The sequence below is a fragment of the Cheilinus undulatus genome, linkage group 21 (genome assembly GCF_018320785.1).
Source record: "Cheilinus undulatus linkage group 21, ASM1832078v1, whole genome shotgun sequence".
In the NCBI taxonomy this organism is placed as follows: domain Eukaryota; kingdom Metazoa; phylum Chordata; class Actinopteri; order Labriformes; family Labridae; genus Cheilinus; species Cheilinus undulatus.
In genome coordinates, this window is record NC_054885.1 from 32,309,143 (window position 1) to 32,329,550 (window position 20,408).

At 39.9% G+C, this 20,408-nt stretch overlaps 1 protein-coding gene across 1 annotated transcript in view; it reads left to right on the plus strand.

The window, feature by feature from the left end:
• prkar1b (protein kinase, cAMP-dependent, regulatory, type I, beta) overlaps positions 1-20,408 on the plus strand; it is a 109,907-nt gene that overhangs the window by 81,439 nt on the left and 8,060 nt on the right. Inside the window, exons 8-9 of the mRNA XM_041816888.1 lie at positions 5,258-5,318; positions 9,357-9,478. Of these exons, the coding sequence (XP_041672822.1) occupies positions 5,258-5,318; positions 9,357-9,478 (183 nt within the window). The remainder of the gene's footprint in view (positions 1-5,257; positions 5,319-9,356; positions 9,479-20,408) is intronic.

Sequence of the window (20,408 nt, forward strand, 5' to 3'; positions counted from 1 at the left end):
TCAAGCCCTGTAGATTTTATTACCCACGCCGATGAAATCGGCAGGGGGTTATGTAAAGGGTTACGAATCTTTGTTTGTTTGTTGTTTCTTTGTTTGTATATGTACAAGATAACTCTAGAACGGAAAGTCGGATCTTCACCAAACTTTCAGGGAATATTGAGATAGTGACAGAGAAGAATTGATTAAATTTTGGTGATGATCAGCGCACCTGTTCGGTTTTTCTCGCACTTCGAATTTTGAACACCATAGTAATCAATGGGAGCATGAGTTCCTCGGTGGCGCTGCTTAGGTGTGGGTCTGCCGCCTCAGACGGCCATTCTAGTTTCTAGTATATACAAGTCCATAAGCACTGATGGTATGGTTACAAGATATGCAAAGGGTTCAAGGATGCTGACAAGACATGATCAGAGTATAAAACATGCAAGGATGTAGGCAGATTTACATAAGGTAGATAAGATCATTTAAAATAGTTGAATAGTGCAATGTAAGTATATAGTACAGTTACAGTGAAACGATAAAATACTTGCAGAAATGAGTTTGGTCAGAAACACTCTCAACATGCATTTTACAACTTTATTGCAAAATGGATAAACAGTTTTACTATGCAGGGAAGGCTCTGCTCAAAAGATGCTCCCTGGGTTCATCGAGTAGCATGCTTTGACTTTCCAGGAAGCACGTGGCTAAAACCCCTCATATAGATAGATACATTTATGACAATGCATAAATTAAAAATTAGTTCAAAAGCAGTTAATCCATAGTAGCATGAATCTGAGTATGAGAGTGCAACAACATTTAAGCTATAAAGGAGGAGGCTAGGGTGGAGGAGGTTAAGCTTTGCCTGCAGCTGCAGCATGGTGCATTAGCATTAATGCAAGCAGGGATTAGTGAGAAGTACGTCATATTTAGATACACTGCTGTGTTGAGAGAAAATGGTGTGATTGGCTGTGAGAGCTCTGAGGTAATAATTGGGATCAGCTGGCTATCATCTGATCACGGTAGGGTGTATGAAGTAATGCTAGGCTTCATTTATTAGTACTACAGGTAGATTAATTAGTGCAAATATGCATATGAGGTGAGGCATTATACCACCAAGAGAGATCTTACGGCCTTTGAGTTACAGTGAATAGATACAGCATTTGAGTATGGTAAATAAGATAGATTAGTAATTAGTACAGTAAGTAGAACAATAAGTGTGAATATTGATATGAGGTGAGGCATTTAACTGCAGTGATTTAAGTTACAGTTAATAGATTAGTTGGTGCAATTGTGCAAATGAGGTGAGGCTTTTCCCAAAGTGAAGTTTCTAACTGTTTTTCGTAAGCGACAGTGGATGATATTTTACATTAAGCAAGACTAAGGTGCTTGTTAAATAAAAGGTATATTTCTGACTCTCTGTGACTGTTGAGTGGTCATCAGAGTAACTCACAGGTGAAAGCTGTTCTCCATAGCATCGCTTTTACAAGTTGTAAGAGTTAGTAGATTTTTTAGGGTTCCTGCTTTGATCCCCCTCTTCCAAGCAGGAACAGCATACATTCCTGCCTTTCCTGTACCTACAAGGCAAGCCTGGGGCAAGAAGAGAAGCATCAAGAAACCCAGAGAAGGGCAGGCATCACGAACAACAGAATGACGCAGATTAAGTCATAAGTAGAATAAAAAAGGAGCTAGGGTGGGGGAGGGTTGCAAAAAGTGACTTGAGCAGGTTAAATATGGCAGCATAATTGTGATTAGCCAATAGCAAGCATAGAGAGAGTCACCTGACCGTAGGGCTTGCGTAAGAGAAGCTGATCTCAGTTATATGGCAGCGCTTGAATCTGTAGCTTGCCTTAAATAATGCTATATGCTCAATATTTGTATACAGTTTTCCAAATATCAGGCCATGTAGAAGGGCTCACTGAGCAACAGTTTAATTAAAGTAATTTTGAGCACATACATTGTTTGTTTGCATGTTATGTTCAACTCTAAATGATTCCCCCTTCAGTGATACTGGCATTTAAATCAGAGCTGAGCCACCTCTTCAGAACCACCTTACCCTGCACATCTTCCTTTAATCATTATCCAGGAGTGCATTTAGTAAATACAGTAACATCATTCCCTGTGATAAATACACTCCCTCCATTGTGTAGCCACCAGTCAAACAATGCACACCTTATCATGTCATCTTGGTATTTACACACACATGGTTACAGACAAAGCCATTAACGAAATGACAGGCCCTTGTCAACAAACAAAGCACAAGATGATAGGAGACTAGGAGAAATGATACCAAGAATTGAGGAGGGATGTGAAGGTGTGTATGTGTTTGGACAGAGATGAAGGTGATGGGGATGGAGTGTAAGGTACGGTTGCTTTAGTCTGGCTTTGCTCCACACCTCAACTCTTTGATGATTCTACCTCAAAGACAGCAAGCAGACACAGAGGCTGGTTCATCTTTGACTGCAGGAGGAGTGAACACATTAGGAATTAAAGGAGTAGGGAGTTCTGCACATGAAACATATGCTAACGCCCTCCCAAGAAGATATGAAGGATCAGGATCTTAAAAATGCAAAGACAAAAATATGTGCCCTGAAAAAGTATCATAGCTTGAAATGTTAGCATCACAAATTTAGAAAAGTATTATTTTCATTCCTTCCACATTGGTATACTTCTTTGTTGACATGACTCTGGCCCACCCGGCCCTTCTCACACCAGTGGTATAAATAAAACCTGCTGTGTAATGTAATGTTATGTTATTTACGCATAGTAAGCCTTTAAGCTCAGCAAGCCAAGAGATCCAGAGACTAACTTAACATCTCTGTGCTGTGTGTTTATGTGCATGCGAGAGTGTTTGAGGTAGAGTATACATGTGTGAGTGTTTGTATTTGCTTGCTCAATGAGCATGAAGTTTCATCACTACAAAGACAGCAACAAAACATAAGTGGCAGAACTAAAAACAGACTGCATGCTTCGCATACACACGCTGACACACAAATCAGTTATCTAGGAGGGAGGCGATGCATCTTAGAATTCCTTTAATCAAGTTGTTTATGATGTTGAGTTTTATGTTGGCTCACTTGGGAACATTTTCTCTCCCTTTAAGACAAAATGCGAAATTATATAAAATTAGAGGCAGCAGCAGCAGCACTCAGGCACTTATGCACTAAAGACATCCCTGGCCTCAATATATCATTTCCATATGCAGAGGCAGACACAGGGTGGATGAGATTGTCTCTCCTTACTCTCTCCGCTCCTCTTTATGTTCCTGCTCGCTCTGACTGATACTGTACACTGAAGAAGGGAAGAAAGGAGCAATGCAATTAGGAAAAGGGGTCCTCTGGGTCCAGACTTGTCAGGAAGCACCTGATGTTCATGGCAGAGGGGAAAGTCCCTATGCCTGGTGGGTGGGGTGGGCCACACACACTGACACACGCATGCAATGAGCATTACCACGCAAGTCTTACACTCCATGCATGACCTTATGAACTACGCACAGTAAATGTCTGCACAATTAATCAGAAGTCGTTTTCACACATGTTCACCTGAAAATTCTAAAAATTTTTGACAGCCTGCCCCTGAAATCTTTGATGTCCCTCAGTGAAAAGATTTCATGCCAAGAAAAGCAGAGATGTCTCAAGAACCAAGACATCTAAAAAAATCAGCAATAAATATCCGAAAAACAAAGAGACAAAATGCTACAGTATATAGTAGAGCTGTTACAATCTGATTGGAAATACGGGTGGGTATTGGTATCATCAAGTAAATGTGTTTATTAACCGACCCAATACAATTTTGTTTGACTTTACATTTTGCTTCATTTACCTATGCTGTGTTAGTATTATAAATCAGAAATCAGTTGTTCTTCGCTGCTTGAAAACTGTGCACACAGGGACTACTGTTCTTAGAGCAGCAAAGAAGAACCAAACAAGAATCCACAGCAGGAGTAAAGTTTGGACCCAGCCTGACATCCATTATTCTCTGTATGTACTTGTTAAAAACTCTACCAGACCAACATTTTCGTGTGCAACTAGAAGTGACACAAAGTATTAGAAGTTCAATAACTTTTGAACTGTTTTTCCTTATGAAGCCAGCTGTTGCACTGTTCCATTGATGCTGTCTATGCCTTCATATCCCTTACAGAGATGTCTCTAGTGAGCCTGGAACCTGTATGTGGCTTGAGAGCTGCAGATTCAGTATCATTGTTGTAGACCAGGGGTGTCAAACTCAGTCACAGCAGGGGCCAGATCCTGAGTTTAGGACTACAAACCATAAGCTGTCAACCTCATTTTCACCAGTAATGAATTATGGTAAAGAAACTTGAAATAAAAAAGTCAAAATGATAAGTTTGAAGGCTCAAAGTCTGAGATAAAAGTCAAAATTATTAGTTTAAAAGGTAAAAAAACAAAACTACAATTAAAAATAATGTTGTTTAAAGGTCAAAATATGAGATAAAATTAAAAATCATGGTTTTTGAAGGCCAAATTATGAGATACAATTCAAAAACATGAGCTTTTAAGGTCAAAATACAAGATAAAATTCAAAACATTAGTTTATAAATGCCAAAATATGAGATAAAATTTGAAATCTTAAGTTTTAAAAGTCAAAATATGAGACATATGAGATAAAATTCAAAATCATGGGTTTTAGAGGTCAGATTATAAGATAAAAAGTTAACATTTCTAGTTTAAAATGTCAAATATGAGATTAAGATTGAAATCATGAGATTAAAAGGTCAAAATGTGAGATAAAATTCAAAATCATTAGTTGAAAAGGTCAAAATATGACTAAAAACTTAAAACTGTGAATGTAAGAGATCAAAATATGAGATAAAAAGTTAAAATTATAAACTGAAAAGGTCAAAATATGAAGCAAAAAATCAAAATCCTAAGTCTAAGTCATTACTGAGATTGCATAAAATTGAAAATATGTAATGAAAACACAAATTAACTTTTCTCACATTCTATTTCTTTTTTCTTTTTTTTCTTTTTTTTTTTTACTGTTTTCAGATTTTAAAGACTTAACAAGGATATTTTAAATCAAGGTTAAGTTTTTATACTATAGAAAATCTGCAGACCTCATCTTTGTCGGCCAGTCATATTAAAAATATGATTTGATTTTGCTGGCCAGGTTTAATGGTGCCACAGGCCTGATTTGGCCCCCAGGCCTTTAGTTTGACACCTCTGTTCTAGAAGATCAATATTCTTATTTTATATTAAGTGTGGAGTAACCAATGATCTGTGAGAATGTTGTCTAATGGTTTATTTTGCCTTTCATTGTTTTTCAGGGCAGCACACTGAGGAAGAGGAAGATGTATGAAGAGTTCCTCAGCAAAGTCTCCATCCTTGGTAAGTCTTTGTTTTTAAAATGAATCAGTGACATTCCTTTATGTTTTGTTTATTTGTGCATGCATGAACCACTACTGTAAAGGGCATACCTGCACGTGTATGCCATGTTAGGTATTAAATTTAAACTCCAGGTCAAAGAGTCCAGAGTGCAGGCAGTTAAATCTGCTGGGTGCAACATATACTGTAGATTAGCCCACATAAACACAGGCGCACGTTGTCACACAAGACCAACAGCTGAGTAAGGTCTGTGTGTGCAGTCCTAATCTTCTCCCAGTGATCATACTAAAGCCAGTCACACTCTGCTATGTCGTTGTGTGGACAATTAAAGAATAGGGAGTTAAACTAAGCCTCTCTTTTCCTACTGGAATTTGGAAAACACCAGCCTATACAGGCCATTGAGTTTGGCAGAACGAGAGTGAGATTCATTCAGACTCTCTAAACGAGCTGCAATTGGAACTGACATCTCATCCCCTTCCTCTTGATGGTGTGTGTGTGGTGTATAGAGCGGGGCCATGCCCCCTGTACAGAGTTATTAGCTGGCTGAGTAAACACATACACTCAATTCAGGTCTTAGGAGAACGTCTCTGGGAGATCCACTCTCTTTTCATTCACCTCCTTTCTTCTGCGTCTCCCTTTTTGACAGCCTTGTCCAGGCCTGTATTCAAACGCCCACCTCCCTCCTCCAAGTGCTTTTCCTCTCTTCAGTCGTTTTTCTGCCTCTCTGCTTCTCCGCTTTACCCCTTTGAATGGAAGGAGGGGAAGGAGGCGGGAGTGTTTTTGTTTGTCTTTGATTTTCGAGATAGCCACGAAATTGGGTACAAGCCCTTGATGTCGAGGAGTGAAGGGGGAAAAAACAACATGGTCTTTGTCAAATGCACACAGGCTTCAATATCCCAACAGCCATTCCTTGTGCCTTCTATGTCTGTGTGCAGCAAGATGATCCAAGTGGGTACCGGCCCTGTGAAGCGTGAAATGTTGGTTCTTAAGTCAGCACATTTGTGTATCATGTTACATGCAGAGCGTTAAGGATCACTACGATCAGACCTGCTGCCTTTAGCTTGCAGCCAGACAGAGGACATCCATCTGGGGCCTGCAGACACCACGGCCCCACCAGAGGGGACACTGGACACCTCCAAGCGACCAGACTTCACCTTAGTTAATCCTAAAAACATACACATTTACACAAACAGACACACTAGGATCAGTTACTTAGCCCATCAGGAGACAATAGGGTCAAACAAAGAGATCCTGTTGTAGTTTTACACCTCCAACTCACGTCTTAGTCAAATCAAAACACCATCAGCCAGTCACCAAGATAAAGCTAAGATGAAGAGTGTTTTCACTGCAGATAAGTCACATTCCAGACAGAGATGTAAAGACTGTTAAGATTAAACTACAATAATCTGTTGTAGTGTAAAAGAAGGATGAGCTTGCTAATCTTCAGAGCTATTTAGTGAATGTGGGTCCTCCTTCTTCTAAGAATATCTGAGTTGTTAAAACTCCCTTGGTTGGAAAGTTTTTCCCAGTACGGATGTGAGACTGTCTGTGTTTCTAGTTTCTGTGTGAAAACCAACATCTTCTAGAAATATCCTGGGCTAACCACGTCACTGTACATGTGGCTGGATATTTGGAAAGACAGCTGTTGCCACTGGCTCTTCGGATCAACAAGAAACCGAAAAAACACGGATCTTATCAAAGGTTTTGGTCAACTTGTTTACACGCAAGGGATTATTTGAGCAATCCTTAAAATAAAAATCTATTACCTATGATATTGCTACTATTATATATCCAAAATCATTACGTTTGTTATTTAACAAACCTAAAAAAAACACACTTTTGTCATGCATGTTCCTTTGGTGCAGCAAAGTCATGTTTTCCATTACCTAGGGGCCCAACTCCAAAAAAGTTGGTGCACTGTCTAAAATGTGAATAAAAACATAATGCAATGATTTGCAATTCCCATAAGCCCATATTTTACTCACAATAGAAAAATGTATCAGATGAGCCATTTCACTATTTCATGAAAATATTACTACATTTTGAAACTGATGGCAGCAGTGGGTCTAAAAGAATTGGGAAGGGGTAACAAAAGACTGGAGAAGTATGTGAACTAGTGAAAAACAGCTGGAGGAGCATTTCACAGCTAGTAAGTGTAATTGCAACTGGTTAGTGATGTGACCTGGTATAAAAGAAGAATTTAGAGAGGGAGAAATTATCAGAGGTAAAGATGAGCAGAGGTTCACCTGTCTGCAAAGAGCTTCATCTAAAAATTGTGGAACAATTTCAGAAAATTCTTCTTGATGTGTAATTGTGAAGACTTTGAATATTCCACCAGCTACAGTACATAATATTATCAAAAGACTCAAAGAATCTGAAGGAGTCTCTTTATGCAAGGGGCTAGACCAAAGGCCAGTATTTGCTGCTTCTGGTCTTCAGACTCTCAGGTGGCATTTACAAAAGGCAAGATTCTGTACTGGAAATCACTGCATGGGCCTAAGAACACTTCCAGAAATCATTGTTTGCCAGTGCAGTTTCATAAATGCAAGTTAACCCTCTGAGACTGATGTTGTCATTTAGGACAAGAATAGAGACAGGTTATTTAAAGTTAAATAACTTTCAACCCATAAGTCATAGCCACTTTCTTTGTTTTTCCTCTGGATTCCATCCACTGTGCCGTTCTAATGACGCTATCCATCCTAGCAAGTCTGGAACTTGAGTGACTTTTCAGGCATTTAAAGATTAAATCTACACCAGTTACTCTGACACCGAACATCTTTTTATCTATTTTTTTTCATCGTTTCTGCTACTAATGCTATCCACCATATTGTTATGTCACATAGGCTGTGACAACCAGTGGCAGGCTGTTCTTTTGTCATATCATGCTCTGCTAAACGGCATACACTACACACTGAAAGCCGTGAGGATAAGGCCTAAGAGCTCATGATGGAGACAGAGTGACAGAGAGGATGTGCTGTGGCCCCCTGTGTCTCTGCAGACAGGAACTTTAAATAATGGCTCATAATCAGCCAATTAAAAAAGGACTGTTTTAGTAAATGTGTGAATGTTTTGAAGACTTTATGTCACAGAGTGATTATTTATTACTTTTTGATCCCCAAAAGATGTGAGAACAAGTTTGAGCTAAAAAGAAGTTTTAGTCAGTTTTCTTTACTGTCAATGTGCATGTACATAAAAATCTTTAAGTTTTAATTTCCTTTCCTTTTCCTTTAATTTCCTTTTGTCTTTATAATCCCATAACTTTTTAAAATTCAAATGACATTCTGCTGCTCATATATCATTAAAGCGCAGGTTGACCTGAAAAAAGGAGGTTTAGAGCTTGACTGTGCACCACAGAGTTGATATTTTACATGCTTTTTAAGACAAAAAGTCCAGGCGAGACAAAATGGTTAAAAATAGCTTATGGCTCAGAAGGATAAAGCTGTGCCATGCAAAGAAGAATCCATATGTGAACAGGATCCAGAAATGCTGTAGTTTTCTCTCTAAAAAAGCTCCTTTAAAATGGCCTGAGGAAAAATAGAAAACTGTTCTGTGGTCAGATTATCAAAATTTTAAATCTCTTCTGGAAACAACTGATGCTGTGTCCCAGTGAGGGACAAAGTTATGGTTTTGGTTATTGTCCAGTCAAGTGTACTGAGTTTGAAGATTTCTCAAAAGGTTCCTGGCTGTTTTTTGGATTTACTTTGGAAATAAAACTGCTGTTACTGTGAGGCCAGGTCTGAATTATCCTCAAAGACTGCAGATTTCTCTCAGCACACTCCAGGACTTGTGGAGTCTTACAGAATAAGGGCTCGGTTTCAAGGTGTTTTAGCTCCACAGGAGGAGGGAGGAGGAAGGGGAAGTCTAAGATGTAATGGTCCTTGTTGACTGACTGGATTAGCCCCAGGTAGGAATTATCTTTCCTTCCTGCTGACTGGACTTCTGCATAAGATTATGGGGTACACACAGAACATAATGTGTGTATATTGGCACAGTTCTCAGTGTAAATAACACATTTTCTGTACTGCACTATTTTCTTCACAGAGTCTTTGGATAAGTGGGAGCGTCTGACTGTGGCTGATGCCTTGGAGCCTGTTCAGTTTGAGGATGGAGAGAAGATAGTGGTGCAAGGAGAGCCTGGTGATGATTTCTTCATCATAACGGAGGTAAGGTCTGCGGTAGGGCTGATGTGTGTGATAACAAAAGAGGGTTGTTGCTCTTGGAAGACAGGATGATTGGACACCTTCATTTAATGTTATATCTACTATAAGCTGTACATGCTGACATGTGGGGCCGTGTAGGCATCATCAGCAGGCATCTGGGCTGATGTGCATGTCATCAGAGACGTTGGTGGGCTCTTTGCTGAGATCGGAACTGATCCAAGTTTATTGCCACCAGCAGACAGACTAGCCAGCAGTGTTTCCAAACCCCGGGCCTGAAACATCCACTCTTGCTTGAAGAACAGCCCCCCTCACACTGCTGGCTTTGTGGAGCTGGGGCCCCTGGCACAGCTTCATGAAGGGCCCCCCTACCTGTCATCCCAACACACTTTTGATTAACTCCATACTTACACAGCTTTCACCAGGGTCAAGTCAAGAGGGCCCAGAGTAGAGGGTGGGGGTATAACGTGCTGAGGTTTTGTCCTTGCTTCTTTCAGTTGCCTCTCGTCTTCAGACTCGGTTGAAGGTTTGTCTCTCTGTTAGCTCCTCCATCTTTCTGTCTTTGTCTTTGTCCAACAGTAGTCATAGTGAGAAAAGCACTGGTTACAGTTAAAGGCAGGAACAGATGGAAATGATTTTTACAAAGGTACTGAGGGAAATATAACTCCTGTCTGTTTTTGTTTTTCCTTCCCTCTCTCTTTCTACACCTGTGCCTCTCCAGCACAGCACACCTCTCCTCCATCCATCTCTATCAGTTCTTCATCTACGTAAATGATGTATTTTCATTATAAACATATTTTAGAGATAGACTTGTCAGGATACTAAACAAAATGATCTTGTGGTCACTTAAACTGGTTAGTTAAGTTATTTTTGATTTCTAACCTGAGCTTTTGAAAGGGTCACTGAATACTAGTGTTAATTTTAGCAGTTATTTTAACTTAAGTCTCAAGACTAAGTCTTGAAAAAAAATGCAGTTACAGTTCTTGCTTTAGTTGAAATACACTGAAGAAAATGTTTTATCTCTGGTCTCTCATCTTATATGTGTTTTGCTAGATTTTACACACAGGAGTGAAATAAAATGCATTTTGAATATTCAGTAGTTTGGCCCTAACACTTTAATAACATTTCAGTCTCCCTGATGTAAAAATAAGCATATGGCATTAGTTCAGGCAGACAATTGAGTTGGGCACTGGCATATAGTTGAGATCAGCTGATCTCACACAAGCCCTCATCAGCTGATGGCCATGTGATTCACTTCTAAGGATGCCCTTGGCTAATCACACTCCATTCTTTTCTTTGCTATTCCCTCTGCTTGCAACTTTTTGCAACCCTCCCCCACCCCAGCTCCTCCTATATTCTGATTCTGACTAAATCAGTGTTATTTTGTTGTCACTGATTCCTGCTCTGCTCTGGGCTTACTGCTGAATCTCTCCCTGCCTCAAGCTTTCCTTGTTGGCATAAGAAAGGCAGGAGCATGTGCTGTTCCTGCTTGGTCCTCTGACATTGGCTCGTGGAAGGGTAGGAGGTCCAGGAACAGCCACACTGCCAAATATAAATGACAACAATAAGTGCAAACTTAGAACCACTTATAAAGAGAAGACTATTTTTAGCCCCAATCATGTGTTTCTTGACAAAGTGGTCCTGACTGAACTTAACTTACATTTTGACAGAGTTTTTATCACCAAATCTCTATTTTAAGGTACTTAGTCCCGCCTTCCTCATGGAAAAGGTAGTCAAAAACATTATTAGACATGGATTGAGTCAACGAACCTAACACAAATAAATATATACAGAAAAAATCACACCCTGTTTTTAGTTATGAAATCCCTCAAAAATATTGTGTTCCCAAACTAACATAATTCCTGATTATTATCAGTAGTTACACAGAAGAACTGTATGCACTGAGTCTGCTCCATGTCTGTGATTTCTTCTTTTCTTATTTGGGAGATTTTATGGGCATATTTGTTTGCAAGCTCACAGCCAAAAGTCTACAGGTAATGGGATTGAAAGAAAACATAGAGTCCAGGTTGCATTGCTGTCTTTGTCCTCATTTCTGTCTGAAACTGACACTGTTATTAACATGCATATTTTAGGAAATACTAAAAGGACTTTATAAAAATGTAAGTAATTTCAAGGAACAAAGCAGTTACTATTTTCATATCTGAGGGAGGGCAGAGCAGAGACCCATACACATGAAATGAAAAAAACACTTCAGCTGCGATCAAACGAAAGCTTGCACCTTCCTGCACATTTGTTGCAACATGTTTCACAGAGTGTAACTGCCATAAAACCATCAAAAAATGTCTTATTTCTCCGTATTGTGGACTGCCTTTTCCAGGAGGCAAGTGAATCTTTGCTCTCAGTGAAGCAGTTTAAGTATCTCAGGGTCTCTTTCAAGAGTGAGGGTGGATTGGACCGTGAGATTGACTGGCAGATTGGTGCCACTGCTGACGTTACTGTCTGTCATGATAAAGAGGGAGGTAGGGTACACCACAAAGCTTTCAATGTACCAGTCGATCTCCTTTCCTGTGGCCATGAGCTTTGGGTAATGGCCAAAAGAATGAGATCATAGATACAAGCGGTCGAAATGTGATTCCTCAGGAGGCTCAGCCGTAGAGATATGATGAGGAGCTCAGACATCTGAAAGGAACTCAGAGTGGAGCTGCTGCTCCTTAATTCGAAAGGAGCCATTTAAGTTGGTTCAGGAATCAGATCAGGATGTGTCCTTGCTGCCTTCCTTTGGGGGTCTCCTGGGCATGTCCAGCTGGGGGGAGACCCTGGGATAGACCCATAGCTCATTAGAGGGATCATGTATCCCACCTTACCTGGAAACGCCTCTGAATCCTGCAGCAGTAGCTAGAAAACTTGCTAGGGAGCAATTTTGATGAGTTGCATGTTGGGATGTGCCTTTGTGGCCCTTCATAAAACATGAATTTGATGTTTACAGAGGTAAACATAGAAAACACATCCCAGAATAGCATAACCAGGGAAGATTAAATATGATACCTTGCTAAGGGACCAACAAGTCTCACTACATTATTTTAAATTCGTACATGAAAATGTTTAGATAAAAGGACTGGCTTGCAGTTCATTGTTTGAAGTAATACAGCCCTATTGTAAGAAAAAACTTGGCAGCAACCTCTCATCAACCCTAAATATAGAATTAAACAGCCCTCAATAGGACACCAGTCAACCTCAATGGCATCACTGTGGAAATATCCATAGAATTCACTTTATATAGCTCGCACACACCTCTTATTATCTGATCAGTGCTGGCCAAATTTGGAGTTTCCAACTGAAGCCTCTCAAAGCTGCAGAAATCCTTTAAAAACCAGTGACTTTAACCCAATCAGCGTTTAGGACAGAAATATAGCAGTAAACTTAGTAATGCATGACTCATCAATCTGAGACTTGTAAATCCTCGAGAGGAAAAAGCCAAAATATGCAGTGGGGGGATTATAGGATGGAGAGATGGTACAAGGAAGGGGAAGAAAGAGACAGACGGTTTGTCGTCTCGCTCTGTAAGAGTGTTTTTGTCTCTCTGAGCAATTTTCCCTTTCTGCTGTCCATCTTCCATTTTCATATTCAGATCCCTCCCATCCTCTCTCTCCCCTTCAATTATTCTCTCTCTCTGCCTCCGTCTCTCATGCAGCAGGGCCTGACTTTCCCAGAGCAGGGTGGACTGTGGTGGAATGTGTGTTGCTGACTTTCACACGGGGTCAGGAGACCCAGCCTCCCGGGAGGGAGACAAGGAGGAGGAGGAGAGAAAGAAAGAAAGAGGGAGAGAGAGGGATGAGTCAAAGAGGGCAGGGTTGGATGTAAAGGGAAAGAGGGATTGATTCAAAATGGACCACAAGTAGGATAGGAGAAGAGGGTTTTACGTGAGATACTAGAAGATAGTGACAGGTGAAACCAACTAAAAATCATGTCTCAGTATGTTTTTGCTGAATGGAATTATATATTATACCAGTACACCTTTATATTTTGTTCTTAATCAATAATGAAGAATGTGTGATACCAAGGCAATAGCAACAGAAGTCATAGGCACTGAGTACTGGACAGTTCCTTGTTTTAGATGTCATTAATTGCTGAAAAAACTTCTATAGACTTTCTAGGTTTACAAAAACATTAACAACATTTTGGTATAGTGGTGTTGTTCAGTTTTATATTGTTCTGAATACTATGTGTTTAAAAAACATACAGTCTCTATTATTTTGATGATTGGTGGTATCAGAAAGTGCAGAAGCTTAATGATCTCCAGTCAGTGCTTTAAGTGGAAGAAGTGCCAGCACTCACCCTTAACACCTGTTGTCGATCTGTCACACAATCACGCCACTAGTTTGGCTGAAATTGAACAAAAATCATATCTCAGTAAACTTTTAGCTGAACTGCAATACATGATATATATTTGGATATTTTTTAATCTACAAAGAAATATCAGAAACAGTCACATTCTCGGTGTGAGTCAATGTCAAATTGGCACTTTTATCAACAGCCTGCTGATCAGTCAACATGGGAATCATGTAAAAATAAACTACATGTTTGTGGGGGAAACTCATAGTTTTAAACAATAAGGCTCATTAGATAACATATGATAAAAAAGAAATTTGAAATTGACTATTGTGGTCAATAAGCCTATTACTATTAGTAGCTCATACTGGTAATATTCCCGACTTTCTCTTCGTGATTTCTTACACAATCCACTGTCCTTACTTCTCTAAATGATGGCAAGAAGCCCAAAATAAATCTTGATGAAAATGCACCATGATGTAATATAAGAAATAATATAAAAATAAAACAATAAACAAAATTATATAGCTACCTACAAAAGGGGTCTTGGATAAAATAGAATTATCTTTTGCAGTGTAGTTGTTTTGTCTTGTCAGCACAAATGTAGAGATTAAACAGCCCTTTGACTCACTCACACCCTGACTCCCTGCTGTGTTTGTGAGTTTACTTCACCACCGTTTACACAGGTTTCTGTCTTTTTAGTATCAGTATCAATTGACTGACAGGCCATACTGCTCATGTGCTGCGTCCAGTCTAGTACTGGACTGTCTAAGAGAGCTGACTCAGATTCAGATTTAGCTTTATTGATCCTTAAAGGATCAATGTGCAGCTCACCTATGTCACCAACACAAAAGACTCAGCTGAAGTATGTCAACACTGACAAATCAACAAACAGAGGTCCGTGAAGGACACACAATCCAAGGTAATTACATCAGAAAATACATTAATAAAAATGTCAATAAATAGACAGGCACAAGTCCAAACAGTTAAAAAAAATCAGTTGAAAGACCTGCTATTAGAGTTCAGTAACCCGAGAGCAGAAGAAATAGAAGACTTCGAGTAATGGTTAGTTTTACTCAGCGGCACTTGGTAATGTCGACCTGAAGATGTAACAGTAAACTCATTAGCCACAATATGAAGAGGTTGGCTAATAATCTTTATTGCCTTCCTTTTGCCTGAAATCTCCAAGAGGGAGCACAGGTCTCTTTGCCATAGTCTAATGCTCTTTGAGCAGGACTTAACAATGTTCGGCTGTTTTTGCCCTAAATGGACAAACTGTTAAACCAGGAAATAAAGTGAAATGATTAAAGGCTTTTGATAAATTAACATAAAAGTTACATAATTTTTTTTGTTAACATTAAAAGAGTTAAGCTTCCTGATCAAATAAATTCTTTGTTGTCCTCATTTGAGAGGAGACTCAGGGTAAGTAACCGTTTTATTCTCTGGTTTCGACAGTGACCAGTGATTTCACCTGGATTTTCTATACAAGGATAAATGTCATGGTACACAGTGGGAGGTGCACTGTGTGCCACACAACACATCTTTTTGGATGCTGTTGTTAAATCATCCATAAAAGCTGAAAGTCATGGAGAGGACAAGGTTTACCAGCAACTGGTGTGAAGTGCCAGTACGCCAAGGGGCAAAATTTACAGCGCACCTGTGCGTACCAGCCCACTTAAACCACTGTCTCATTCATAGTTTTACATGGTTGCACAATTACATTTGGAGAAGTGGTTGCAAATGGCCAGGAGTAAGGGATGCCTTTGCTCCTCACCAGCTCATGCCCACACCTTTATTTATTCAGCTATATCAGGCTGAGATGCCCATGTTTTTCTCTGTTGATTATCTCTTGTTTCTCTATTTCTAACTCCACACCCTCTCTGTTTCTTCTTCTCTTCTCACCCTTTTGTTGTTTCTGTGGTTTTTGAGCATCAACAAAAGACATCCCCCACAATCACTAAATAATATGCCGCTGATGGGGAGGCTTAACTAAAAAAGAAGTATAGAGACATCACCCTCTTTGCCTGTCGGGAGGAAAAGGGGCCCTAATCAAAAACGACATGTTTGCATTTTTTTTCCTTTCACTGTACAAACAAGCCTCTACTGAACCCCAGAAGCAGTGAAGACTCAGCCTCACCTTCCTGTCCATCCTTCTTTTTTCTATACTTCTGTATGGCATGCCCATTTAACACGCACACTCCCTCACTCTCATGCTCACACACCCAGGGCCAGCACCCTGTCATCTGTGGTCTCACCACTGTCACATAAAATGGTGCAAATGAAAAGACAAAGAGGGAGGGATGGGAAAACTGTCAGCAGGGATTTTGACACATGAAAACAAGTTTGTTGCTTATGCTGCGCCTCACAGTAGCTGCATACTTTTCATTCTGCAGTGATGGGAAAATGTTATGCAAGATAATAAACAAAGATTTACCAAACTATATCATTTTCAGGTTTCTTTCATGTCAGATCAGAGAGAATAAACCTCCTGCTGGCTCTTTTGCCCATTGCTGTATTGAAATTTGACAAAGAGAGTTTGATTACTAAAATCTGATGAGAATGCAGCATGGGTTTGGCCGAGGCAAATTAACTTATTTCAGACTAGTTTTCCCATATTTTCTCCCAAATAAACAGAGTTATGAAGTCATAGTAGGACTATTTTTGTCTAAATATAGTTGCTCCATCTGTGTTTGGTTAACCAGATCTGAAAGTGATCATTGAAAGCATTATTAAAAAAGAATTTGTTTATTTGTTCAGCTTTTCTCCTGAGATGATTTATCTGATTGACCTATTTTTCAGTCTTTTGATTAAAATGTTTAAAAGTTGACTCAAGCCTGTGAGCTTTTTAAAAGAAAATGAAGCCGATAATTGAAATGTTTGTTTCTTGAGATGCTTACCTGTTGGAAAGAATACGGCATAATCAGACCAGTTCATCATATTGGATAAATATTTCTCTTATATGTATATAGAACACAAAACTCACCAGATAAATGCATCTTGAGTAAATTTGACCTTATAAACCCATCAGGGGGGCTGCCATGTTTTGGTCCGTACTGGTGGTGTGACCTCATCCAGCTACAGCGCTCCTCCACCTGTACTGTTTCTATGCCGGGCCGTTTCAGACTTGCTGAATGAGGGCTTGGATATGTGTTCAAATCATAAGTTAAAATATGTCTATTTAATAAAGTTGTTATTAATAATAATAACAATAATAATAATAATAATAATAATAATAATAATAAAAATAATAATAATAATACAAATAAAAATACATTTTATTTATAAGAACCTTTCTCAACACTCAAGGTCACTTAACAGATAAAAAAAAAGTACAATGTTCTCTAGACTTGGAGTGATAAGCTGGTACAAGAGTAAAGAGCCACACTGACGGCTTTTAGTGACGGAGAAAAGATGTTTTAACTCTTCCCCTGGCCTGCTTCAGCATGGGTTTTGATTGTTACAGGTAGGGTTTGCCAGTGTTTCCAGTGGCTGCTGCTGGGTAGCTATTAGCTTGGATGCAGCTGTAGGGAAGTGTTGGTTTAATTGTAACTGGACCACATTTTTCTTCTAAAACAAGTACTAAGAGTCCCACTGAAAGCTTGTCTTGGCAGAGGAGATGTTTTTTCAAATTTTCTGACCGGCTTTGGCATCAATATTATTCACTGAGGAGCTCTGCCATTCATATCTATGACAGCAGTAGCCTGTCAGCCCAGGTGACGCACAGCATTCAACCTTATTTTGTCTTGTAGCTCTGACTGGCCAGTCCCGAATGTGGCAGACAGAATTTTCCTCCAGTCACCTTCTGAAAGTTTTTTAAAAGTCCTGCATTTCCCAAACACTCTTTATGGGAGGTTTCCCAGGTGAATGTGAAATGCATCCATGCAGCAGATAAATGAAACAGTCTATCTGGCATGTCAGGTTAGTGTCAAGCTGCTATTGAGTAAACCATATTTCCTATTAAGGGTGTTCATGATAAAAGCACTCGAGAAATAATAACAACTCCAGACTTTTATTGTGAAGAAAGTGACTGTCTGTTTCCCTGCTTCTCACACAGCTCTGCTTGACTCAGTCTGTCTTTGCACAGGAGACACTTGTATACTGGTATTGGCAAAAATAAGTTTGAAAATATCGGCCAAAATCTAATACCATGCAAGACAAACACAACTTTTTATGCTGTCACAGCAAAACTAGAAAACATGGATGTATGGTTACCCAGAGCTTTCTTAAATCATAGACTGATTGCCATAGTTTTTCTTGGCACACATTCATGATCCACTGAGAACAGCTCACTTCTCACTATCGGGTTCTGACCCAGTTGTGAACCACTGGATCCTCATAATGATTCAACACATTTTACCATTGACCCTTTACAGAGGTAATCACACAGAGGGGATGTAAAGGGTCCCTGTGGGGCAGAGAAACCCTCTGTGGATCGTCTGAAATATATCACCTATAACTGAAAACTACTTTAAAGCACTGCAATTTAGCAAATGGAGCTTAACAGCACTTCATCGATTTCAGATCAATACATTTAACTAGAAAGCCATTTTAGGAGTGAAAAAATAACTGGCTTTGATTGGTTTCTGCATGAAAAGTGGCCCAGAGGCTGTGAAATTTTTTCCTGATTTGAATCTTTTCGTGTTTGAGTGTGTTGGCTTTTGTGTGAGAAGGTGCAGACACTGCTGGTGCTGGGTGGCCTTGTGAACAGGCCACACCGGATATCACCTTTCCTCTTTCCCACCTCTGATTGTGCTTCTTCTCTCTCTTTGTGCCTGCTGTTGATCCATCAACTGTTGCTTCCTACATGCAACACTACATTTTGACATGTCGCCATGAGCAGACATGCTACGCTCTGTGTGTGGTATGTGTGTTTAGGTATGTGCATGAGTGAGGTTTTATTTTGGATTAGATTTTACTGGCCAATCCTCTTCTTACTTCTGCAATTGAGATTTTGAGACTCTTAAGTAATAAATCTATGTGTCTCTTTTCTTCCTTTTGTTCTATCTGTCCTCTACTCTCCGTGTCGGGTAGTATTGCATGGAGGATCCTCGATGTTTATAAAAGAAATGTCTGTGGAGCATTGCGCTGCCCCTGGGGTGGTACAGTATGTGATGGTTATCTGGACCACACTGGGTGAAGCCTGTTCACCAATAAACTACTGTACTTTACAGTGCTGCACTGTCTCACTTTCTTTGTTTAGACATGAATAGAAGGGAGAGGAATCAGCTGTAGCCCCTTTTTCTCTCTCTGTTCACATAGTATCATGAAGTTTAGTAAAGATGTCTCCTCTTTTTACATTTAAGGTTAAAAACAGAAGGTGCAGATGACACTGGAATCAAAAAGTGCCAGTATAACACAGAATAAGGTATGCTTATGCCCAGAAACATAATTTATCCAGACAATAATGCATTTAACTTGATTTTTAGGAGTCTTATTAAAGAATCTCTGGTGTGAACTCTACTGCTTCTCTTTTTTGTTAAAGAATAAAATGTTAAGCAGAGGCCCACTTTCATGTCTGGAAGGTTTAACATCAAGATTAGGGTTGCCCGGATCACCCTGTTTTGCTGCTGATGCCTGGGGACGGAGATCAAAACCAAGCTCTGTATGGACCCGGTTCCCTATCTTTTAAAAACCTGTTAATAAGGTTTTAGCTCATCAATACTACTCTGTGATATAGTGTCATTTTATATCATCGAGGTAAAAACAAAAATCAGGGGTATTGCACCTCGAACAGGGCCCGTGATCTGCTGCTCCAGCACCAGCGGCCTGAACAGTTGGGCTTCACACCTTAGAGATCTACAGTAGATCGCATCCTGGAACTCCAGGTTCTCATTGAGCACTTTCAGAAATTCAGTAGAGGGTTGCTTGCGGCCTTTGTTGACTTCCAGAAAGCATTGACTGGGTAGAGGATCCTGGAGCGCCACGGGATCCCACGTTGGCTCATCCAGCTAATGTCTGCTCTATATTCTGGTACAGAGAGTGCTGTGAAGTGTGGTGGCTCAACTTCTGGCTACTTTCCAGTTGATTCTGTGGTGATACAGGGTGCATCTTAGCCCTCACACTCTTCAGCACCTATAGAGACTGGATAATTGTCCAGGTAACTTTGCTGAAGATACTGTGATCCTTGCAGAGACTTTAGATGTCCTTATGAGGGCTCTAAACTTACTGAATGCAGAAGATGAAGCATTGGGAATGCACATCTCCTGGGCCAAAACAAAGATCCAGGCATTTGGGAATGCCTTGGACACTGCCATAGAATCTGTGTCTGTCAATGATGAGAGCATGGATGTTGTAGAGCAATTACATCCATTGATCCGCTGACTGCAAGGCTGAGGTCAACCAAAGACTTAGACTTGTGCATGGGGCGATGGGTTCTTTTGGGCTTGCATCCTTGACTTGTATGGGACTGGGAGGCCTGGATGGTGCTCCAATACCTGATCTGACCTGCACTGAAGTGGCATGCTATCATAACAGTGGCTTCAGCTGCTACAGGATAGTTTTCTTCTTCCGCTGCTCGGACCAGTGCTGAAAAGTGATCCCAAACCAGTGTAAAAATCCATAGTAGGATCAGGAGAATAAAAGTTAGCGAGCTATATATGGTGCATTCAGGATCACTCAGTAAATTAGAATAATACAGATAAAATGG